At 35.8% G+C, this 26,237-nt stretch overlaps 1 protein-coding gene across 1 annotated transcript in view; it reads left to right on the top strand.

The window, feature by feature from the left end:
• The window catches only part of LOC145673241 (leucine-rich repeat-containing protein 40-like), an 89,002-nt gene that overhangs the window by 43,927 nt on the left and 18,838 nt on the right, over positions 1-26,237 (top strand). The window contains exons 6-10 of the mRNA XM_081742748.1: positions 3,194-3,336; positions 5,898-6,125; positions 8,477-8,620; positions 15,533-15,721; positions 19,589-19,774. Of these exons, the coding sequence (XP_081598874.1) occupies positions 3,194-3,336; positions 5,898-6,125; positions 8,477-8,620; positions 15,533-15,721; positions 19,589-19,774 (890 nt within the window). The remainder of the gene's footprint in view (positions 1-3,193; positions 3,337-5,897; positions 6,126-8,476; positions 8,621-15,532; positions 15,722-19,588; positions 19,775-26,237) is intronic.

Genomic DNA, 26,237 nt, shown 5'->3' with positions numbered 1-26,237 from the left:
CCTAGTGGGAGTGAACTATCGGTATTGATCCAGCACTGTGAGGTTGTTGAAGACGTACTTGCATGAAAGGCCTCGAACCCGGTACAAAAAATCAGCAGTAACTGCGGTTGAAACCAATGTGCTGACTACACATCACCCTTTTAAAAGATGTCTGGTTGTTCATAAATCTTCGAAGCTGAAGACCAAGGAATTTCGTTTTATTCCATAATCCTAACTTAGAAGGGCTTTTACGCACAATTTTTTCTTCTGTCAATAATATTTTTCCTTTTCATTTTAAATGTTTGTTGTTCACTTTTAGAGTTGTCGCTTTGTAAATATTTCCTCTAGTTCCTCAATATTGATGTGGAAGACAACAGAAGGCTGTTGAAAAATTTCTGTTGGTAAAAAAAAGAAAAGTGAACCGAAAATATCTAACTTTTCTGTTTATATTTCTTTCTGATCTGTTTTCTTTTTCACATTTTATGGAGCCAAATTGAGTCATTGTACAGCCACTAAGAGAAGCATGTGCTTATTCCGTAACTTACTTTCTTTGCGTCATAAGAAACTGCACATTCATTCCGGAGTTCTTGAATATACACACAATATGTTCGGAAAGTAACTATACGTCTATATAAACAAGATTATGCATTAAACAGTTGCATTCTGTGGGCTGTGAGTATTATTTTTTGGAGAGGCTGGTAATCCTGGGTTGAATACCTGGAATCTAACGTTAAACTGGTCTCTCACTGTCTATTTACATGCTCACGAAAAATGCATTTAATAAGAAATATTCGTTGTTATCAACTCCTTGAGTGCACACGGAAAGATACTGTCTCAATCGTTCAAAGGTGATGAACATACAATAAAAAACAGAACTAGATACACCTTCTCGTCTCAAAGTTAACTGGTATTGCATCTCATCACTGTGTCATACTCACTGGCCATTCGAATTCGTTCAGTGTTTCCATGAGATATAGTACCACTATTCTGCTTAAGTAAATAGACACCCGCAAGGCAACACGATCTCGTGGAAATCTCGAACGAATTCGAATGGCCAGTGAGTATGACGTAGGTAGTGATGTGATATGCAGTAGAAGTGGCATCCTGGTGCCGGACGTGTGAGAAGCTGATGGAGTTACCGAGGTCGCATAGCATAATTGCGTATTGGAAGTATGGTAGGTAGAGATCATCGCACCACCAGTGTCGTCTTATGTGTACCGTTAGCAACTGTTAATAGGATGATAGTGCAGTTCAAAGGAAACGAAAAGACATTCTATGTGTGGAACTAACGTCACTCCTAAAACATGCGGTCGGCTCAAGTGCAACAACCCAACCGTCTGGCTTATTTGGTAAACCTACGAATGATACCGTAGATCGGCACGAATTGTCCAGCAGTATTTGCATAGTGCGAAACTGTACCGGCGCGTCGTGAAAAAAAAAAAAAAAAAAAAAAAAATCTGCCACAAATGACACGGAGACACAGTTGGGCACCGTCATATGTAACTTGAACATCGGTTGTCAGTGGATGTGAGAACAATCGACCAAAAGTCACCATCCTATAGTGAAATACGGCAGCATAAATGACATAGTATTGGGTGCAATTTGGAAAGGTGATCGCAGTAGTATTTTATATATATATATATATATATATATATATATATATATATATATATATATATATATATATATTAGGGTGTCTCTTATATAAGGTAATTTTGTGTTACGATACACACACCAGCGAAATGTATTCTATGTGTACCTAAACACGCATTAGTAAAATAGCAGCTCCCTACGAGAACATTAACCCGTACCGAGTTGACGACAAAGTCATGATATGACGTTTCCACATCATATCAATGTTGCAAACTTTTCGAGAAATAACGTGAAATATGTGTTAAATGCAAACGCAGTTGGCGCACGCAGCGTTGCCATCTTTTACAAACCACATTTCTCAGCTTTAACAAGATACAGAATATCTCTACGTGACTTATGTATCTCACATAACCACAGTACTGCTCCTCATGCTCTACCGCCTTGAATTATAGGTTTTAAACCATACTGCACTAGCGATCTTTTCCGAGTTATTGTACCTTTTCCAAACTCAACTTTTCTGTTAATGGCAATAGTGTTAACGGACCCTTCTAGACTTGGAACCAGAGTAAACAGTTCTTGTCAATATTTAATTTAAGGCGTACAAAACGTTAGTACCACACTCTGTATGCGCCAAGGGCGTTTGCATTTAACACGTTTCACGTTATTTCTCGAAAAATTTGCAACACTGATCTGAGTTTACCATCTCTTTTGTCTTTATTTTCATTGTTGCTTCCAATGATGGTATCCAATTTAGATCATTCGATTTACAAAAACATAACTTCTTGGGTTGGCTACACTGTTCATCTGGTGATATTCGTCAATACACGGGCAAGTATACTCCTTTCTCTAGTTGCTTCGTGCAAAGTTTCTTTTCTCTGTCTCTTTTGATTTCGCCGTTATAGTGGTCGGACATTCTAAATTGTATTATAATGTGAAAACCATTTCATGACTTTGTCAAGTCGGCACGGGTTAACGTTCTCGTAGGGAGCTTCTGTTTCACTTATGCGTGTTTACGGTCACATAAAATACATTTCGCGGGTGTGCGTACCGTAACACCAAATTACCTTATATAAGAGACATCCTAATATATATATATATATATATATATATATATATATATATATATATATATATATATATATATATATATATATATATATATATATATATATATATATGTCTCAGGGAGCAGTAACTTTTTATTCCGATATGGATATCATTACTGCAAAATGCATCGAAGTATTCCAAGATGAATTGTTAACATCCTTCTTTGAAACAGACGAATTGCCGCGAAGGCACGCAATTCAGGATGACGGGTGGGAGAGACAAAGTGGGGTTCAAACTGTGCCGAGGACAATTCTCGGACGTGAATCTTATAGAACGTATTTAGTATATCCTTCAACAAAAATTGACACACGGCCACATAGGCAAACCGAGCAGTTATCTGAGGTACTCTGTTATGGATAGCGCTACATATCTTAGAATTTCATTGATGACATGTAAAATTCTAAATTCTTGTGATGTTAATAGTTTTGACTTGTGAGATTTCTGTGCAAGATATTTGTACAAAATTACACCGTAAAGTTTACTTGTGGTATTCGATATTTGTTTTTACTTTCAGGAATTGGATCCTGAAATCCTTGAGTACTTGACCTCTTTGAAAGTTCTTGATTTGGGAGACAATAAACTGGATGAAATACCAGATGAAATTTCATATCTTCAGGCATTAGTGAGACTAGATCTAAGGAACAATACCCTTAAAGCGTAAGGATATTGACTTGAATAATTTTAATTAGTAATTCTTGTCACCTGTATGAGTTTGGGGAGGGGAAAAAGCTGGTGAACTAAATGTTACTCGTTCATTAACCCTCGGACTATCAACGGGGGAAGGGTACTTTGTGCCCACCACAGTATATTTTTTGTAATTATTCTTCTAATCGTTTTTTTTTAAATTGTAAAAAAAAAATATGTTATTGCTCAACATATTTACCTAAAGAGTATACCTTCTGATGATACAAATTGAGCGTGAGTGTGTGTCATTAATTTGCTATTGTACTCTCCCATTGGTAGAAGATGTGACTGACATTTAGAAGTGTCGCTTCTAGATGACAGTTTAATAAATAGTTATATCGCGCCTTTTTATCCCGTGTACTGTTCACTTCAATCACTGTAGACTTTTTTTGTAAGAGTTGCACGTAACTGTCTCTCACAAATTTGCATTTTTTAAGTTGACGGGCACAATGTACCCTCCGTTGATAGATGTGACAGACATTTAGAAGTGTCACTCCTAAATGGCAGTATAATAAATAATTGTTAACCTTATTCTATATTTAGTTACTGTAGAGTTTTGTAAGAGTTTCTAATTTGCTTCTTTTCCGAGATATATTTAATCTTAACAGGTGGGTACAAAATACTCCCCTTCCCCCCCGTTGGTAGTCCACGTTACGAAAAATACCTTGATAGTGGCTGGATTAAAGGATAAATTAGTTATTCTAGTTATATTTGTATTATTATAAATAATATACCAATATTTCTTTAAGGCGAAGTATCAATAGATTTTTTCGTAATAGTAAAAAATAACGGATGAGTTAAAATCATTATCAAAATTTAGACATGATAATGATGTATAAACATAGAGCCTTTGATATATTGCTCGTCACCACGTACTAATGAACAGTTAGCTATCTTGCTTCACGATACTAACTACCTCTAGGCAATATTTCATTTTGCCTAGAGATAGGTAATCTACTTTCACCCTTAAAACAGTGACATTCTTGCGAAGCTCCCAACGTTATGTTTCCAGCTTCTCTTCATAATTCCATTACTTTACCACATTTATATGCTTAGCACCCTCAAACCCTGGTTACCCCTTGAATTTGTGAGTTTATATTTCCTTTACTCTCTAACATCTCTACTTCCAATATTTCATTTTGGTTTAGTGGTTGATTAAGGTTTTAGGGCCGAGGCTCAATGACGTGTGAATTTACAGTGTAAAGTAAAATCCGAACTACCACAATGCTTTCAAATTTAATAAGTTTCCTACCAGGAATCGAACCCATGATCTCATGCACCAAAGGTGCGCGTGCTAACCACTAGAACAGCGCAAAAGGTGCCCAGTATTTGAGATAAGATTTTCAGAGTTCTTGTTAGCTCCCAGCTTCCCTTTGGAGATAGAAAAATGAATAATCAGAGATTGTTTCGATATGAATGGGCAGAAATTATTTCGATAATCGGCACACGCCGCAAAGATAATTGAATGTTGCTAATAAAAAAAAATAGCTATTGATCTTTGTAGATATATTGAAGTAGATATGCTGTAATGGAGATTGATTTACGTAATTTAGCAATTAGATATGTTGATTCCCGTATTATTAAGAGGATTGAGAGTGACAGAATGTGCACTGTTAGTTGAGTTGAAGATTCAATATATCTGTGTATGGTTGCTGGATGCTGGAGATGAATGGATATAATTAAGTAAACAACATATTTTGTGCTATATTGCGTTTAGTACTCTAAAACCTGTTCATGGAAAAGTAAACAGAAAATTAGAATATTTTGAAGCAAATACTTTTATAAAGTGTAATATACGCAGTTCTAATTTAGAAGCGAATTATTGTCTGGCGTTAGTTTGAAAAATGATAATTGTGATAAAAATATATTGTAAAAATTATTTCTGCACTCTAAGAACATTACATGTAACATATATAATAGTTTGTTATCACAGAATAATAATAAATGATAGTCACAAATTGCGGTCAAGTTAGGCAGATGAGTAGCTTAGAAATGTGACCAAGTTAGTAGGTTTTACTGTATTTGAGAGTATAGTATAATATCCTTCGGTCATATCTTCTTCATGGGTGACCGCTCGTACTCACCATATAGTGTTGGCATTACGGCATTTACCCAACGTCATAACACATGGAGAGCTATTTGAAAGAAAAAAGAGCAAATTCTGGTTTGAAAAGCCTATGTAATGACCACACATCACCTCAAAGGTAAGAGTGCTACAAAAGCCAGCTAGTAAGCCCTGGCTCCCTAGATTTTGTTTTATTGTTTAAGTTGAGCATCTTTCCAGCACCGTGGCTATATGAAGCGTGGACTTAAACTATAAGGTGGAATCCGAACCATCGTAATGCGTTCAATTTTCAATGCTTTCCCACTGGAAATCGAACACAGGACTCAGTGGACCAAACGCGCACGCTCAAAAGTAGACCAACGGAGAGGGCTTGTGATTAGATAGAGTAACAAATACTAGACGAAACATTCATACCTCGTAATCTGAATATTGAAAAGTGCATGTAATTTAAGTAATATCTTTTTTGCAGGCTACCAAATACCTTAGGACTCCTTCCTCATCTGCATGCACTTCAGTTGGAGGGTAATCCTTTGAGGACTATTCGAAAGGATATTCTGCAATGCGGGACTTCCCGCATTCTCCGATACCTTCGCAGTCGGATGGACTCAGAAGAGGATCCATCTAATAGTAGCAGCAATGGTTCTAATACACATCGCATGAACGGGAATCTCCCAGATAATGTCACGTTTCCAGACAGGTACTATTTCCTAAAATCTATAAATATACTTCACTGTAACAATATTAGCAAATATTATATATATATAGGTAAATCAGAAAATAGATAAAAAAAAAATCTCGTTATTTTATGTGCTTTGTATAATCGATTGGTTAACAAACAAGGTTCGAAGTTCAATTTTTTGTGGAAGCACAAAATTTTGTGTGTTGACCCACGATCTTGAGGCAGTTGTTAGCTTCCCGAACTAAGATGTAGTGAACTCGGTTCTAAAAAGCCAAAAAGAAAAAAAAATGATTGGAGCTTTGAACTATATGCTGAGCACGTATCGCACTAAACACTGTCTGGTCAGCAATAGTTCTTTGTGTAATACAATGGTCATAAGTTTAAGTACTAATTGATCGTAAGGAACACATTAATTTATTATTAATTATTATTACAGTATTGACCTGGAAGTATTCCTGTGAAGATCAAAATCTCTTCAAAAGATCGTCTATATTTCAAGGAAATTAATCGATTGCTCTTCTTTAGGATGATTTAAGCTTTAATCGTGTTATTAGCTGACTAATCATATATTCATACATGATATACTGTATAATGTTTGCGATCGTGCATCACGAATTTGTTCTACGTGGCCAAACTGTCAAAAAGGAGGTCTACACAGCTGTGTTGCAACGGTTACGCAATCCCTTTCGTCATAAACAGTCTAACAAATGGGCGTCTGGACAGTAGCATTTGCACCAGAACAATACTCTGCGTCATACCCTAGGAATGGTGTCCGACTTTTTGGTCAAACACAACATTCCCGTCATACACTATTCCCATACTCGCTGAGTCTAGCTCCGTGTGATTTTTTTCCTGTTCTTTAGACTGAAATCTGCTTTAAAAGGAAAATTATTTGACACTTCAGGACATTCATTATAACACAATAGGGATCTCCAGCACAGGAGTTCAAGAACTGCTTCTAGAGATGACGACAACGTTGGAATCACGGGATAGATGCTTCAGGAGAGAATTCTGAAGGGAACAAGCACGAATAGATGGCAAGTCTCTTTATTTTGTACAGCACCAGTCCGGGAATTAAATGAGCAAGCATTATGTAAGGCTAGAGGGTACGTTTACTGTAGTTTAAAGGTATGCCACATTGACTTGATCCCTAGTCTTCCGTTGGAAGCGCTGCTATCGGCTGAAGGAATTCCACTCACTTTCTCTCGCTTAGCAACAGCTGAACCCTTATTGGCTCAACGCGTGGGTGTGTGAGCTTTGGTTCGCATTTTTGCTACGGCTCAAGACATTTTGGCAGCACAATAGCAATTTTAAACATTTTATTATACAACCGGTAAGTGACCATTTTACCTTGGAAAGCGAAACAGTGGTGAAGGGAAAGCGGAACAGTGGTATTCGTAATGAAGTCATCAGGTCGTCCGACTATATATAGGACTAAAACAAGGTTAGATTTGGAATCTGACATTCAGAAACCCATAGAAAGTGATACTTGGTTGAATCTTCTTGATAAACGTATTGACATTTATATCGCCGTATTATATCGTGAGTGTTTGTCGACGTGCTTTAGACATACGTTATAACTTTACTGCAATTAATGAAACTAAAAGAGATGTTCGCAGGTTTAATAACATGACATAACTTTGTTTTTGAAGGAACCACTTATACAACCAGTCATCAATTTCATTATCTCCCTAACTCAGCTTTTTTCTTTTGCAGTCCAACATCACTTCCCTCGACCGAAGTCCTGAAAGGACGCAATTTTTATTCAATTTTAAATTAAGCACCGTATTGTACCTTGTGCTGGTGCAAAATATACTCATGTTTGATACGCCACTAACTTTCGATTATTTTTAACTTTTCTTCTATTCTGCCCGGCGGGAGCTCATGTGGTTCGGATTCCACGTTAATCAGTAGGTCCACGTCTCATATAGCCTCGCTGCTGAATGGGACGCTAAACTAAAATTCAACTCAATTTCTTCTATTCTGTATATAACTGGTTGTTATATTTACTAATACTCTCTACTTATATTTACTTCAATTGTGTATGTACTGTTTACTAACACAGTCGCAACTAGAAAATTTAGAAACTGCAGAGCTACTGGTTTTCAGTTTTAAAATGACAGTGAATTCTTAATACGTACGTATAAGAGTTCTCAGTTCCAAAAATAATGTAAATTCGAACAAGACTGTGCGCATAAAAGAAGTTGGAAGTTGAAGTAGACTTTGTGGGATATGTTTGTATCCATGATATTGCCAATCCGCGTTGGTTTGAAGCACAATATGACAGGTTTGTGCTGTATAGGAAAACTATTATTGATACACTGAAAACATACACATTTAAACAATTCTATATTTTTGTTATTTTATAGATATGCAATGCGAAGCGGAAGGGCACTCAACATGGCACTGAAGGGGTTAGTTGAGGTGCCACAGAATGTGTTTGAGGACGCCGTAGCAGCTGAAGTTATGTGCATTGATTTCTCTAAAAATAATTTACCTTCTGTGCCTACTGGGTGAGTATAACTTGTCGCATTTTTCTCGTACAAAATGAACATATGGACATTCCTCATGAAGTAAACATTTACAGGTTATTTTGCACTTCCTATTATTCCATTCCACAATAAAACTTTTCGCTACAAGGACTTTATACTTAAAACATTTATCTACCTAGGCGTATAGTCGAAAAACAGTAAGTTTGGGATGGGATACAATGAACGCTTAACCCATACTACTATGACTACTGACTTGATATTTAAACAGATTACTCCATCTGTCACAGAAGCAGTGTTTTTTGTAATACATATCCTAAGGAGTGGTAAAGGATGGGGAGGTTCAAATGTTTCGTCAATAATAGAGTATCCCACAAACCACTTCAGTTAGGGAAATTGAACTTGGCACATAAACTCCGTATTAAAAATAACTTAAAACGTGTTTTAAGAGTTTCCGAAATTCCGCTTCTAAAAGGGAAACGGGGACAATTTCTATATGCCAGTTTCTTTTTCTGTATTCAGAAAATGCCTAATGTGAGGACTCTCGTAAGTTAAAGGTGTGAAATTCGATGTATAAACTTTCAGTTAAAAATAAATGAATTCGTGTTTCAGCGTTTTCGAAAATTCTGCTCCTAAAATGGAAAAGGGGAGCAATTTCTATAACATTCAAGTTTCAGGTTTCGTATTCATTAAAGCGTTTTCTTTCCGTGCGAAAAACGCCCACGTCTCCAAGTAATAATGATAAAAATCACAGTAGCTAGTGTTTGTTCATATGCTAGTGTTTGCTTGTGTTTATGTTGTTGATGACAGCTCAAACTGTGTATTTTCCAATCCAATTCAAAAAACTACATCTGAAAGTCATATACAATAGGTATCAAATTCCGTATAACGTCGGTGGGAATACAAACATTTTCTTGTTATAGTTTTGTATACCTTTTTGTTTGTTTGTTTGTTTGTTTGTTTGTGTTTGTTTTTGTTTTGTACCCTCATTTTCCAATTAGCAACGTTTCTGCGCTCTAGTTGTTTATTTTATTTTGCATCCTCAATGCATATACACTAATTTTCATTCTCCGTTATCAGTAGGAAATATATTGATTTTTAACCATGGTAACTGGAGTGTTCTTTGAATTGAAACGTTGTTCTGCATATTTGGTCGCTGATGACAATCAGAGGTAATAATATGGCATAAAGCATTCTGTATCATTAGTTTGGGTATTTAAAGGAGGATCTGTGCAACATCAGTTACCGTACAGCAAGTGGAAATTCGTTAATCAATACTCGCAGTCATTGTAAAATAAAACTGTTTGTTGGTATTTCCAAGCTTTGCAAAATGCAGTCCACATTATTAAGAGATCACGCATCAGTGCATCGTCGTGATTAAGTGACTAACACGTGTGCTGTCTATTGTCGTTTCGGGTTAGATCTGCAGCGGGAGCTAGGCTTCACGTCAAAATCCAAATAATGATTCGCATCTACTTCATGCAGTAGATCCCGTCTCATATACAGCCCTTAATGCTGGAAAGGGACGTTAAACTCCAGTTAATAAACCAAGATCAGACTTTAGTTCGTTACTTGGATTGTATTGAATGTTTTAACATACATATATACATCAGAACTTTGGGAATGGATTGCACATATTTAGTAGAGGTCTGCACGGTTACAGAATATCACATCTGCTTCCGCTCACTTCTATCCGCACCTATACCTTCATTTGCAACATTTCCACCTCTATCCACAGAAATATGAAATAAGAATATGTATAACTTATTTGATCTATATGGTTTCAAAAATAGTTCCTAGCATAATAATAAATACGTATTTTGTACTTTTGTAAGTCGTGATACGACATCTATCAAATTTAAGTTAAAATTTTGGGGGCCACGGTGGCTTAGTGGTAGAGCATTTACCTCTGGTCCATGGGATATCTGGTTCGACTCCAGCTCGCGCCAAGTGTGCTTTTTGATGTTCAAACACCGTGTGCGTGGGTTCTCTCGGAACTGTCCCGTTTCCTGCCAGTTCCTTCATTTCACGACTTCATTCATTCTCATCATCATAGTCTCCTTTAGAGACATAAAACTGAAAGATTTCATTTTCGTTTCATTTCATTTCAAGTTAACATTTAATGCAGTCCCTTCCGATTGTAAGTAATTACATCAACTAAAATGCAATAAAATCCATACAGACACAAATTTTTAAAAAATAATGAAAAAAATACGTAGTTTCTTAAGATCCTCTCAAATACACGTTTCTGACAAAAAAATTATCAAATTGATAATAGTGAATCCGTCAAATAATTTCAGATAACACTGCCGTATACATATCGTTACAGGCAAGGAATGAGCATCTTGTTCAGAACACCAAGGTGCAAACAATATAAAAGATCAGTGAGAGAGAATGAGCCACCTTATCATAAACACTCATAAAAAAGCAAAGAAAAAAGAAAAGAAAACCCAATGAAACAGTTTTATTCTTGTTCCGAAATGGTTCAAAACACGGACTTTAATACAAGAAACAAATAATTAGTAGTGCTTCAAAAATAATCATAGAAATTCGTGTATTTTTACGAGCAATCGTCGGCAATTTTACTCTCCGCCATCCGTTAAAAAGTATACCCGCAAACCCGCAAAAAGCTATATTGATGCGGATACCCGAATAGATCTATATCCACACAGACCTCTAAAGGAAAATATGTCAATGTGAATCCTGAATAATGTAGTTTCTAAGGAACTGAGAGATTTCTAAATACTACGTATCTGATGAGTTACTTCATTTGTTTTGTGGAGTCGCTGCTGTTGGTGTATGCGATGTTGCTAATTAAAGGAGGTATTGGGAAGGGAGACCTGAGTTCTTTTCTGCATTACCTTACAGGATTGCCAAATATAAGAGCAGTAAAAATCAATATACATAATCTATTTCTTGTTGTGTTTGTTATTGTACACGATTGTTTGAGGTGGTTGTGGTTTGTAAAGGAAAATGGAAACATCAGAAAATTTGTCACGGAAAGAAATTAGGTCCAATACTGGAAAAAACTATACATAAATATTAAAATTTTATACAGAAGAAAAAACTATATTTTAGATGTGTGTTAGACCAGCGTTTCCCAACCTTTTTCAACTTGCGGCACACTACGGGTGTAACTTAAAATCTCGCGGCACACTTATAGATATTATTATTTGTAAATATAAAGTACCGTGGTTTTTTCTGTGATTACTGATCTCACAGAGAGGAAAGCTCGATCATTGGTTTTTACTCGTGGTAGATCATTATGCTTATATTTCATTCTAATTTAAAAAATAAAAAACAATTGCAATAAAATATTGGACACGGATTTTTAAAAATAAGCTTTCTATTTCAAAAACTGTATCTAACTTTTACTAAGAAGGAAGATCACTAAATAACGAACGAACAAACAAATCTCTTGTACTTTTAAAACACAAATGTTGGTAATTTGTCGAAGGGATTAAATGACATTTTAAATTTTCAAGTTACGAAATAGTCTGCAACAATAAAGAAGCAATAATGGCCATAACAATGATCTATACTTTTTTCAACATTAGAAATGTACAGAAAAGTAACATGATATGAAACTTAAAATTAGAGACTCATAGTAGAGGTTCATAGTAATGTGAAATACAAATATGCATTCTTCCCTACGTTTTGTAATTTGATTGCTATAGAATTAATAATTTTGTTTCGATTTCCTCGCGGCATACCAGCGGCCCATTCACGGCACACCGGTTGGGAAACGCTGTGCTAGACCATTAATATTAATAGTCTTCTAAATATTTTTTAATGTTTAAATTTCTTTTCCATTAAAGTTTTAAATATACAAAACAACTTAAAGAATGTGCACCACTGCTTTCACACAAATTTGATTAGGTTCCTTTCATTTGCTTGAAAATCATATAGATATTGCACGTGCAAGAACTTTCAATAAAAACTTTTAAAGAAGGCACAACTAATTTCAATAGATCCACTTAAAAATTATTAGAGATATATTGGAGTAACTTAATGAGAGAACACAAAAATCAATTATACCTCTGAAACTAAGCATTTTACGACCCATTTTAACTTGCAGGAATGTTAATAATTAATAACTAATCTTAGTAGTGTTCCTTTTGTGTGTTTTTAGGCTATATTTCAAGTGCTTCCCAAGGGCACTTTTCGTCAGGGCTTAAGCTTTTGACTCTCTTCTTCTTTGCAAGTCTTCACATAGTTTTTGTAACTACAGTGCTGTGTGTATGTGTGTGTTTGTACATTTTTTTTTTCAGTATAGTATAGCTTGATTAGTGCACTAACAACTACATCAAGCCTATTTCTTGTATTTTTTTTAGGACTCTTATCATGTATTCTAATGTCGTTACTATCTTCCAACCGACATGTGTTCAAACGCTGTGTATACAATGTTACCAAATTAAAATCTATTGTGGAGGGTTTTAATTTGGCAACAGTATACATACAGGATTTGAATATCCATCGGTTGGAAGGCATGGTAATTACAGGATAAGATTTCTAAAAGAAAGATACAAGAAATATGTTTCAGTGCACTAACCAAATTATAGGGGAAAACCACCGAAAGCGACATAGGTCCGTAAACCGTCATACCGCCCGTTTCTGGGTTGGAACACGCTGCACTCTGGCGGAGATTATCAATAGTTTCTACTCTCACCACTAGGCGGAGCAAGTGCAGTTTAAACCGGTTATGAGGGTGGATTAGTGTGTGAGGAGCATTGTTTTGTTTTTGGTTGTGCTAAAATTTCTGTTGATATTTCATCATCATCATCAGAAATCGAGAATTATTTAGAGGTAGATAATTTTTACTCATTACATACTTTTATTCTTTAAGTTATGAAGTTTGCAAATCACCGTGGTTATTGTGTCAACTAATACTCTTTGATAGTGAAACATGTACAAACATGTAGGAGTAAGGTGTTCTATAAACCGACATACTCTTTCATTTACAAGTCTGCAAGCCTGTCAGAGGCTGTAAAGCTACTCAAGCGGCAGTAATAACCTCGTCAGCGTATAAAAAGGAACTAATACCTACGATAGAAAAGAAGGTGCAGAGAGAAACTAAATGGAACGCAGGTAGAAAAAAGACTCAAAAGGAAATGCAAGTAGGGTTACGTCCCAATCTACGTCCAGGTCAAGGAAAACGCTAAGGTACTAGCAAGCAGACAGTGACTCATCATCAGATTAAGATTTAGTGTCCAGTGTACCAGACAGCAATGATGTATTCTGTATTGTTTATTATTATTATTATTATTATTATTATTATTATTATTATTATTATTATTATTATTATTATTATTATTGTTATTATTATTATTGCCAAATACTCTTTTCGGAAGACACCAGCTGAGAAGAATGGGTTCAGTGTGTATCCTGTAAAGTCTGGGCACACACAAAATGTGTCGGTGTGGAAGGAGACCATTACATCTGCGAATAATGTAATTGATTTAGACTGAATGTGTAATTCCATAGCGAAATTCCCTGTTAATGTTGACTTAACTTTCAAAATACCCATACATGTGTAGACTTCTTAGAACTGTGAATTGTGCCTAATACCACCAAAAGACTATTTCTATCAGCACTTATTTCTACTTTTAAGAAGCAAAGTATGGTGCAGATCTAATAGTATCTTACAAGTAAACCTACTTTTGTGCGTAACAGAACTTATACAAGGATATCAAAATACAAATTTAAAAAGATATCTTCTTTTCATTTTTGCAACATAATAATTTTCTGAAGGTATGTCGGTTTTTGAGGCCTGGTTTCTAAAAAAAATATGATGTCGGAGACAATTGAACAAATCATCATAATCGTGGCAATATATGGCAATTTTTAAAACTGGTTATATAATTTTATTGAGTAGTGTTGCTGGTTTAAAGAAATATATTTACTTCATAATCCCGGTCCTTCAGTTCAGCTTTACGAGCCAAAAACAAAATAATATGTCGGTTTTGGCGCTTTTCCTCTACTATATTGAAAAAACTTGGATACACCACTGTAGTGAGAAAATCTGTGTGAAGACCTGCATAGAAATAAATCTTAAACCAAATCCTTGACAAAAGTGCCTGCGGGAGCACTTGAAATATAGGCTAAAAAACCTATGGAAGGAACATTATTAAGGTGAGTTTTTGCTAATTATTATAGTGTATCCTATACGCTCAATAACCAATTATTCAGGAATACCTTGCATAATATTTTTAAACGGGTTTTGCTCTAACGCGGTTTTAAACATGATGCATATTTACGAATCGGCAAAAGAATTGATAATTAAAGTTTTTAAAATAACCAAACGAAAGCAGTGGATGATGTACGGCATAAATTGTGTTGGATATTGGCTTGAGATGTGATCGTATTAACTATAATTGAAGAGTGGGTACACAGTGGCTCAGTGGTAGAGCGCTCATCTCTGATACGAGAGGTCTGTGGTTCGATCCCCAATGAGTGTGTGGTGGACAATATTCATAGGTTTTTTCTAGGTTCTCCCATTTCATCCCACATCCTTATTCCAGCAGTTCCTTTCATAATTATTTACTTTACTTTCCTTAAGTATCTCGTCTTTAGCTTACGGGGCATAACCGTGGGATGTAAAACTAAAATATTTTATTTTCATGTACTATTGAAGAAATACGTCCATATTTTTGTTTTATATGATTAAAGAATTTTCTATATCAAATAGTTTTAGAAAATATTTCTTTCATTTTTAAATATCTTTATTCCTCAATTTTTGTGATTCAATTTAAACCTGTTTGTAAATAGATCCCAGATAGCGCGAATGCTTCTTAGAACCAGTTAACAGCATTATAGAGAATATTCCTGCAAAAGTTTTTTTTTTTTTTTTTTCGTACATACCGAGAATTCATTCTTCGGATTTTTGTTGTTTATTTTGTCGCTATTATTGTTTTGTATTATTTTAATTATTTCCAGATTGCAGTTGTTATCGTCACTGCTAACGGAACTGAATCTAAGTTGCAACCGTTTGACGTCAGTTCCAACGTTTCTTGGGGACTTCCAAGAGCTACAGTTCCTCGATCTGCAGAAGAATAATCTACAGGATCTACCTAAAGAACTGTCATCTCTCAAAAGACTAAGAGAGTTGTGTATTTCTTATAACAGGTAAAGAGTTCACATTACTACATATTTTCGTTCTTTGGTGAAGGGTAATTTTGTTGAATATCAGGGCTCATAGCGAGTCACCTTTTTAACTAAAAGTAATTTTTTTTTAAGTTGGTCACTAAAAGTTACTTTTTTTCAAATTTGTCACTAAAAGTTACTTTTTGGGAGGTAAAGTGACTTTTTCGTGTGATTTATGTTTTGCATTGGCAGTTTTCTAAGAAAAATATAAAAATAAATGGAAAAAGGCAGAAACTTGTTACTCATTACTCTTCTGAAAGCTTCAGTACTTGCTGCCACATGTGAAACAGTCAGCTTTATTCTCACTTCAGCTTCTATTCTTTCTAAAGCACAGTGGATGGTTGGTGGATGCTTAAGCTCTCAAGGTGGGATTGAGAACCCGTCTGTGTTTATTCTTTCTTCTATCATAATAGTCTTTTAGTTTTCTCTCGTAATAGTTAATGCTCCGCTCAACGTTGTGTGTGTGTTTGTGTGGTTCATCATGTTCGTCTTGTTATGCTTCTTGAATGTTCTTCTTAAAGAGTAGATGATGAATTTGAATATTTCACAGCTTTGAGAATTCTCAATGCTAAGTTAAATATAATGTCTGGGATGAAGAAATTCGGAAAGAGGCCAGAACTGGTTCCACTTACTCGGAAGCTTCTTACCGATACATCTGCTAAGTTTGCTTACCGTAACTACAAAACATACTTAGAAAACCAAAGAAAAGAGGAAGCTCAGAAAGAAGAAGTAAAAAAGAAAAGATGAAACAAAACAACAAAGAGAGAGGTGATGGAGAAATTGACAAAGGAAAAAAGGAACATGATGAGATTTTGGTCACTTTTTGGTCACTTTTTCGTGTGCTTTTGGTCACATTTCAACTATTTACAAGAGACCAGACCACTATGAGCCCTGGAATATGCATAATTTTAACAATATAAAGTAAGATTATATTAACTTATAAATTTGGTAAGAGCTTCTTTACCTAGGTAATAATTGTTTGTTAAAATAAAATATAGAGCGATAAGGATTATAAATTTGAATGATATCTTAACCTATGTTTCACTTTCTCTGCATTAATTTGGGTCCCTGTGTAGGCAGTTTATCTTTCGTGCCTTTGGAACATGCTCCCTAGTTCAAATTCGGAAGAGAGACAGATTTCTGTTGTTGACTCTTAAGAAGTATTAGATTGTGTATCAAGAAAGCCATCAAGAGGTTGGATTGAGAGTCGCTCATTCAGTTTACATACACTACGTTGTCGGCAAATACCAATTATGTATTTAATAATGATAATTGTAATAATGAAATGAAACAAAATTTCTAGTTGAATGTCTCACGATTATGCTCTGAGGCTGTAGTGATAATGAATGAAATGGTGGAATGAAGGGATTGGGAGGAAATCGGAGAATCCCGAGCAAACTTACGCACATGTTTGTGTTCATCACAAAGTTCACATGAGCTGGAATCAAACCAGTGACCCTACAAACCAGGAGTGAGAGCTCTATCACTGAGCCACCCCGAAAAAGTAATAATAAGCAGCAATATTGATTTCGGATCCTATATTTCGCTGCTCCAGAAAAATTTAGCTGATTGCTAATATATGTTTATGTATTATATTTGATCGTAAAATAAGTATATAGATTTTTCCACGTGACGATCACCATTTACCACTGTTATCTTGAAAGGTATTGCGTTGTATCATACACTATAACAGATAGTTGTCAAGTGATATTTGTCTGAAATGATGTCTCGGCAGTGGATCTTTTATCTTCCTATTCCTCGTAAACAAATTTGAAGCATTCTTAATTTGCAGTAAAGATGATGAAACCTATCATACTTATTTGTGTTAATGTAGTTTGAAAATTTGATATTAGCAGTACGGAACACAGATGATGGGTACTTAACTGTATATGGGTTTAGTGCAGTCTGCTATTATGAAATGAGTAGAAATTGCTCCAAGACCTTCACTAAATATTGTAGCTTTATTATAGTAGGTTTCATGTAAATATCAACACATAATTCCAGATAAACGTTGTATCCGGATAGTGATTCGCAGAATTTAAGAATTCCATAGAATTATTGCGCAGAGGACGTTAATATAAAAGAATGATATAATAATGAATAATATGTATATGTTGACCATTTTGTGTGTAAACTTGAAAAATGTCCTAATGTTTGTCTTCTGAATTAATTTAATCTTTCTACTTTAGTAATTCATTGTAATGATATCTCGTATTCTAAGATTTTTGGATACAGGAAAGTTCAGTATTTTAAAGGTAGGATGGATTAAGCAGAATAAGGAACTTCCTTGCCATTTCATTGTTTCTAAATTAGTTTAACTCCGAAATTTCCTGCATTTCGAATTCCCTATAATGCTTTCGGAATACGAAACCGAGACTATATATCTCTCAAATAGTATTATTCTTAAAAATTGTTCAGTTTGAAAAATTGTAAATCATGCTTTTCCACAACACTGGAACAGTTTAGTTTCGTAGAATATATTTTTCAGTAGTTCCTAGCTCCATAATGACTGATTTCAGTTGTTGTTATTCTTCAGGTGCTATTGTACAGGGTAAACCTAAAAGAAATAGACTTTTACGTAAACTAGTGTTTTAATAACGTGGTTGGATGAGTATATCCTATAATTTGCATGACTAAATTACCTATGTGTTACCCTTTTGTAACATGACAAGAAGGGTCAGAACTTCTTCATTGCTATGTCAACGGGATCCTAAATCCAACCAACGGCAGATGTCAATGAGATAGTTTGGGTCTTCCCAGACAGTTCTTTTCCTATCCATGTTAACTGTCGCTGCGCTGCTGTGATATGTTGTTTAAGATTATCCACACTTGTAGGAAGGGGAGAAATATAAATGCTATCAGTGATGTATTCCCAGAGGAAGTAGTCACATTGTTAAATTCGGACTTCGTGGTGACTAACATTCAAAACCATGTTGTAGTTTGTTGAACTGCTAATCCAACGCCCTTGGAGATTTTCATCCTAGGGTTCTTAATCTTAAGATGCCAGTGTAAGGGAGTACCATCATGGGGAAGTATGAAATATTATCCTTGCGCCAATCGTAGATGGACTGCCTTTTGAGTGGTCGTTTACCATACTGTGCTCTAATTTGTCGCTGTTTAATAGTAACAGAATTTGTAAATTCAGTCTCGCAGCGAAACGCAAGCAAATTGAGCGAAGAATTTGACTTTCTTTGTCCACAATTTCTGTTTTGCAGTATTTTCTATGGTGAGAAGTGATATCCATTTGGCACCTTTCCCATGATAGCTTAACTGATAGATACATTTTAGCTATATTACAACTCACTTGTAGATATTATCATGTTCAAAGCCTTGCAATGTGAATTTTTTTTTCATTACTCATTTTGCACCTCTGCCAGACTGTTTTCTTTTTTCGCTATTTTGTGCTGAATAATGACCAGGTTGATGGTGAACAGAAGAATTTCAGCGCTCGAGTAGTTTGCATCTGCTTATATCATCTTTGTGTTGCTCAACAATACACTTAGTTGGAAATCATTCAGTCCTGTTGTTGAAGTTCTTGAAATACTTATTGACTTTGAAAATGTTGCACTGCACACGAGTACGAGACAAATAAATGGGAAGTCCGCCACCAACAGTTGAAATATAGGTATACACATCACAAGAAAGAAAGTACACAAGCTTATAAACAATACATATACCTAGGTAAATAAGCAATTATCGGTTTCGGTCATCTTTTTTCTGTAGTAGTAGTAGTAGTTGGTGCAGCAGCTCATAAGGATAAACATAAGTAATGCTATTGAATATTCTGCATATGGCAAAAATATTACTGGTAATTCATTATTTAATTATGTATATATTTTATTTATATAGGTTTAATGCAATGCCACCATGTGTGTATGAAATGGAAGGCTTGGAGATATTAGTGGCAAGAGATAATAAAATTACAGTCATTGATGTTGAAGGATTATCAAAGCTCAAACGAATAACAGTTTTGGATCTTGCCAATAATAACATTGGTTACGTTCCTCCAGAACTGGGAAACCTTACACAATTAAGGTAAGTACTTGTTTGTTTCGTTGATCCATTTTATGTTAAATTGTATTAATAGTTAACTTGTGATGATGTTTAACGTTATTTTCCTGCTATATATATTCAACGTCAGAAAAACAAAACATTTTCTTCTTTTTAATTCAGTGAATTATTATGAATGTATTTCGGGATTGAGTTTTTGTTTAAATATTTTTTCTTCCTTATGACAGTTTTGTATCTTTTTCCCTCCGAAATTAGTTTTTCTAAAAGGGTTAAATATTTAATTTTACAGTTTTGATTATATACACTAGCATCAATTACCGGCTTCCCTGGGTTAAATTAAGAAAAAATAGTAATATGCTCCGTTAGTCAGTCACTTTTACTATTACTAAAGCGCTCTCTGATATCGGTTATTTTCGATTATTTTATATTTCTCTCCCCCTCCCCTCCCATATTGCGTGGCTGAATTTAGTTTGAAACGGCATCGGAAGTGTCACTGTTCATCATAGCGATTCCATAAACTGAATTTGTCACTAATATATGTCATTTTCGATTATTTTTATATTCCTCCCTCCCTCTCCTCCACGTTGCGGGACAAGATATCGAAAATGTCATTGTTCATTTCAGCGACACTGTAAACTGTGGATTCGACAGTGTTATTGGTAATTTCGATCATTTTTATGCATCTCCCTCTTCTCCTCCCCTAAGTTGCATCGTCAAAGTAAAATAATAAGTCATCCCAGACTCAAACCTCATCTACTGGTATGTTGAAAATTTGATAGAGATCGATCGAGTGGTTCAAGAGATTAGGAGTCACAAACATTTCAACAGAATTTTTAATTTTATAATATAGATAATATAGAGCATAACCCTATTTAACTAAGTGTTTAAGGCTTTTCTTTTCTCTTTAAATGGCAATTTTTAGTAAATAGGAGTTAGATATAAAAGAAGTGCACATCCATCATAAAAGAAGAGTTTACCCGAGATATGTAATATGAAATTTTGATTTTAACACTTTTTTTTTTTGTTTGATTGTTTGTTTGTTTTGTTTTTAAAACAGTAGATATGAATGAGTTTAATATTCTCTTTTAAGGATTGTTCATTTTAAAAGAGTACAAAATTAACGTATTTAAGTAAATATATAAAACATCTTGCTTCAAAATGGTTAAGTGACAAACTATTCAATAGAACCTTTTTTTTTTTTTTTTTTAATACTTCAGTGTTTTTACTTTCTTAGCTTCGAATGGTAATTCTTTAGGGTTTTTGTATCTACCGAGGCACGAGGTCTTCTCACATTTCGCCACCATCTCTGTACTTGTACCACGGACTGCCATACTTAGTACTGGGATGCTAGCTGAGCCCGCTCACACTGATTAGACGTTGCGCCATGTTTCGACACTGATAGTTACAATAACATAAATGAGATATTATGTTATAAATTCTACCACTGTAAGACACAAAATGTTTTCTTGTTTCATGAAAATTGGTGAAATATTTAAAAAGTAATACAGTTTTCAATAGGGAGTTAATTCCCGCTCTCTCTGTAGTATCTCCTGATCTGATTCCCTCTACTCCGGATTGTTTTTCTATTGTCATTTCTCTAAGATACTGGTTATGTTGTTTTTCTATTTTCTTCTTAACTTATCCAAAGCGAGAAGTTTTCAGTCAACGGTCTATGCACCCTGTTTGTATTTTCAACATAAGCAAAGTAACAAGGTTCACAATGAACTTAAAAGCCAGGGAAATGCTTCAAAATATGCCGGAAGTCAGGAAAATCTGCTATATTTCACACAAAAGTCGGGGAAATTTTTTTGTTGCCTACAGAAGATATAAAGAACAACTCAAATAATCAAAACAGATCTAGTAAAAAGGGAATAGAAAAAGAAAATTGTGTTTAGAAATAAATCTGAGGAGCGCCGAAAGATGTTAAATTTTCAAACTTCGGAAGAACAAATTAAATTCAAACTTCAAATGCTCCAGAAGGAAGAAAGAAAACAAAAGCTAGGTTAGCTGATAGTAAATAATCAGAGTTATAGTCCAAATTATGATATACCAGTATGTTTACTTCTGTATGTTTGAGTGTATTCAGAATGCCAGACTATTAAATATATCATTAGTACCAGGTGTACAAGTATGAAATGCGTTTTTTTTTTTTCTGAAATAAATATGTTAACTTCGGAAGAATGATAAAAAGTGCTGTAATCAAAGTATGCTCCATTGCTTGTTATACATTTTTCCTCTTTCGGACAATTTGTGAATATCATGCTAGTAAATATCTCCCCCCTTTGCTGTAAACTATTCTTCGAGCCAATTTTTCACATCTTCGTACGAATCAAATTGCTGCTCAGCAAGTGCGTGATCCATTGATGCAAACAAGTGGTAATCCGAAGGAGCCAAGTCCGCTGAGTAAGCCGCATCGAGTAGAACTTCCCAGCTAAGTGCTTCCAACATGTCGCGAGTCGGGTTTTGCCGTGTGAGAGGGAGCATTGTCATAGAAACAAATGAATCTTGTGTGACCTCAGCAACGAACAGTTCAAATCGGTCAGTTGTTGTTGGTAACGTTAAGTATTAACAGTTTGTCCAGGTTTTAATAGCTCATAATAGATAATATCCCTCTGGTCCCACCAAAACGATCTTTCTGCCAAAACGATTTGGTCTTGCGGTCGATGTGGATGGAGCGCCTGGGTCTACTCATGATTTTTTGCGCTTGGGATTCTCAAAATAAATCCACTTTTCATCTCCTGTAACTATACGATGCAAAAATGACTTCCTTTTGTACCGAGCGAGCAAAATCTCACATGTGGTTTTTGCGCTTTTCCATTGCTTGTTCAATTCATGTGGTACCCATCTGCCGGTCTTTTGAATATTTCCCATCTCTCGTAGCCGATTGGAAACAGCTTGTTGACTAACGTCCAATGGCTTGGCAAGTTGTTTTTGTGTTTGCGAATCATCTTCGTCCAACAATGCTTGCAATTCCACATCTTCGTACTTTTTGGCGGTTTTCCATGTTGCTTGTCTGCAACATCAAAATCACCATTTTTGAAACGCCGAAACCAACGTTTACATGTATCTTGCTATGGAACATGCTCACCATAAGCTTTTTGAATTAATCGGTATGATTCAACAGCAATTTTCTTCAAATGATAACAAAAAAGTTAATACTGTCCGCGAATATTCTTTGTTCGGAATAAATTTCGGCATATTGAACACAACAGCACAAAACTATGCACACACTTTTCAAATTTATCACTCTTGCGAATCTGACATTTGTTGATGACACAACAAAATAGCGCAATGTGAAATCTTTATAGCACAAACTGCATTGGTACGGCATCTGTTGTCAGAAATATGCATTTCATATTTGTACACCTGGTTTAAAATTATTGTTTGATACTGTGTTTTATTGTATTCCAAATCCAGTAAATTTGACTCATAAGTACTTTGAGTAAGGAAGTAAGCTTATACTGTATTTAAAAAAATAAAAAGAAGAGCCTTGGGTGGCTATGTGGATGGTAGAGGCCGATTATTTATTATTTTTTTCTTCTAAACCTAACCATAAATTAGATGTTCGCAGGTCAGAGAAAATTGAGGTACTCAGTAATAGAAATTCAGGGAAATCGATATCAAAATTTCAGTATGAATCAAGCCAATTTAGACATCTCGATCTATGTGTTGGCAGTGTAGTCCATGTTAGTGAAAGCTTTCTCCGTTCATCCGTTCGTGTTTTGCTGCAAATATTTCCTCAAGAATTCGATTTCGAAAATCGTCATTCCGTGGTGGTACTCTATAATGCAATTGATCTGATAGAGCGAAGTGAAATTTAATCAGTCCTGCAAATATTACAGGGTGGTCCGGAAGTGGGCGACCCCCCCCCCCTTTAGTTTCAATAGTATAGTGTTATGGTAGAATGTCTGTACACAGTTACCTTGAAGTCTTAAGAGTCCTAAACATCAGTATGATCACCATTCATGTTGTAACACAGCGGAATTCTGCGCCAAGGTAATTGCGCAATTACCTGAATCAGTGATCAGACGTTTCCTGGCCGCTGAAGGTTGGAAGAGGTCGTGCATCTTAACCAGCTCCCTTTGCCTGGCCTCCAAGAAGTCCCGATCCGACGACACCAGACTGGGATTTCATAAAGCAACAAGTAAGAAACACTCGATATCACACAACACAGGAATTGCGAACAGCTGTGGAACACGCCTTCACCCTCGTGACTCCAGAGTATCTCCGCAAAACATCTGCGAGAACTTGGCGCAGAATTCAGATGTGTTACGACATGGATGGTGATCATACTGATGTTTATGATTCTTGAGACTCTTAAGACTTCCAGGTAACTGTGTACAGACATTCTACCTTAACAGTATACTGTTGAAACTAAAGGGGGAGTACGTCTACTTCCAGACCACCCTGTACATTGTATTTACGGTAAGCTTTACGTTGTGCGTATATTCTGAGTTCGATTTCCAGTTGGCCCAACTTCTGAGTACACTATGAGTGAGGCAGTTATTATGGTGTTTAGATTAAGGTTACAAAGAAAGGCAAAAGTAATGACGGAGGAGCCATTGTGCTGACTACACATCTTTTCCACCTGCCAACATCATTTTCTGGGGAGATGTAATGCCAGGGACAGTGGCGGCGATTGGACGTTAAAAGTGGGAGAGGCAAGATCTGATCTGAATATTTGTATATCAACGTTAGTTTTCCTAGTTGTTTCTAGTACTTTGTTTGCCGAAAGGTTGCATAACTAATAGGATACTATCTTTTGAGTTTTACGTCCCGCGTCTATGCCGGTTAGGCTAAAGGAGACGGTGATTGGAGAAATGAATGAAATGGTGGAATGAAGAAAGTGGGAGGAAACGGAAAACCCCGAGGAAACCCACGCACACGGTGTTTGTCCACCACAAAGTTCACTTGGCGGGTGCTGGGCTCGAACCCGGGACCCCAATCGCCAGAGGTCAACGCTCTACCATTGAGCCACCGCGGCCCCCCATACTATCTTTTTTCAATTAAAATATCGTAATATTATATTTCATAGTTTATTAAGTAAATTGGCAAAGGCATTCCAAATAGTTACTAGCCCTTTGTAGTCTAAACAACGAAGGTGTAAGAAGAGATTTGATTCCTTGCTCATAGACATCTTAAAATTCTGTCTGGAAAAGTGTGAGATCAGATTATTTAATAATAAATTTGCAAAACAAATAAATGGAAAGGATAATATTAATCATAGTAATGAAGAATGACATTTAGGCACTGTCGATTTTTGTGCAATTTAAGAATAAATTGCGAAAGACTTATTTTTTCTTTTGCGAAATGTTCTCTCAATTAGTTCCAAAGCGGCTGACCAACATATCGAATCCTTGTAAGAAGGAATTGTTGCTACGCTAGAATTGTTGCGCTGCAATAGCTTAAATTTTGGGTAGGGCCGTAACTTGTGGGGGCAGGGGGCAACTTCCCCTCAGAGAAGCTCTCCGCCGTTCGCCTCCCTCCATATACAGTACGAACATGGAAACTATAAATGAAGCATCAAACAGTTTCACTACATTACATAAACTAAACAGCACACAAAAGGTAAATAAAACAAAAATAAGTTGTGGGGCCCATTTCAGTAAAAACTGTCTACTATTAGGGTTCCTAGAAATAATATTTATTCATATGGCATTGAGGTTTGTGAATATTGTTCCATTAATTAATTTGTCATGTTTGGAACGGGCCCAGAGGAATAACTAACGGCCCCGCAGACCATGCCGTGCGGGAAGGCCCACAGGCTCCGGAGTCCCATAAAGAGTAAGAGAAAGATGGAAAGAGGGGACCCAAGAATTAGAAAAACAACTTTTTCAAGGGGGCCCAAATACGCGTATTAATGCTTGCCTTCCCCCCCAAAATAATCTAAGTTACTGTGCTGTTTTGGGGCCATTTTCCGTGGCACTAGAAACGTAATTTTTGTAGCTTTCTTAACTCGACTGAAAAAAAAAAAAAAACATACGTACTCACGCAACGGCAACTATTATATGGCGCCATTTTTCCTATGAAGCAGTAATATACACAAACTTTACATTTCCAAATGAAATTATGTACTTTAAGGGTCACTTCAAAAAAGTGAGGGGGCAACTGCCCCCTCTTGCCCCCCCTAATCGCCGCCCATGGCCAGGGAGTTCAGTTTTCGTTGGTTGAATTGGAATTTAGTATCCTTTTCAGCAGCGAAGCCATATGAGACGTAGACCTATAGTTTAAGGTGGAAGCTACCACCGTAATTCGTTCAAATTTTTCAAGACTATCTCACCAGGACCCCGTGCACCAAAGGCGTGCGTACTATAGTAGTCACTAGACCAACAAGAAGAGGAATAGTTGAGCTTCCTTTGTAGTGGATTGTGGTTGAAGTTTTACTTACGTTTTAAGTTTTTATTACCGTGCTAGTCCTGCTTTATAATTTTCTTCTTAGAATCCCAAGTAAGAGTTATTTACTGTAAAAGCGATAAGAAACGCGAAG

This window comes from Thermobia domestica, chromosome 16 (genome assembly GCF_964235325.1).
Source record: "Thermobia domestica chromosome 16, izTheDome1.hap1.1, whole genome shotgun sequence".
In the NCBI taxonomy this organism is placed as follows: domain Eukaryota; kingdom Metazoa; phylum Arthropoda; class Insecta; order Zygentoma; family Lepismatidae; genus Thermobia; species Thermobia domestica.
Note: the sequence above shows the minus strand (reverse complement) of the source record. Positions and strands in the feature narration are given on the sequence as shown.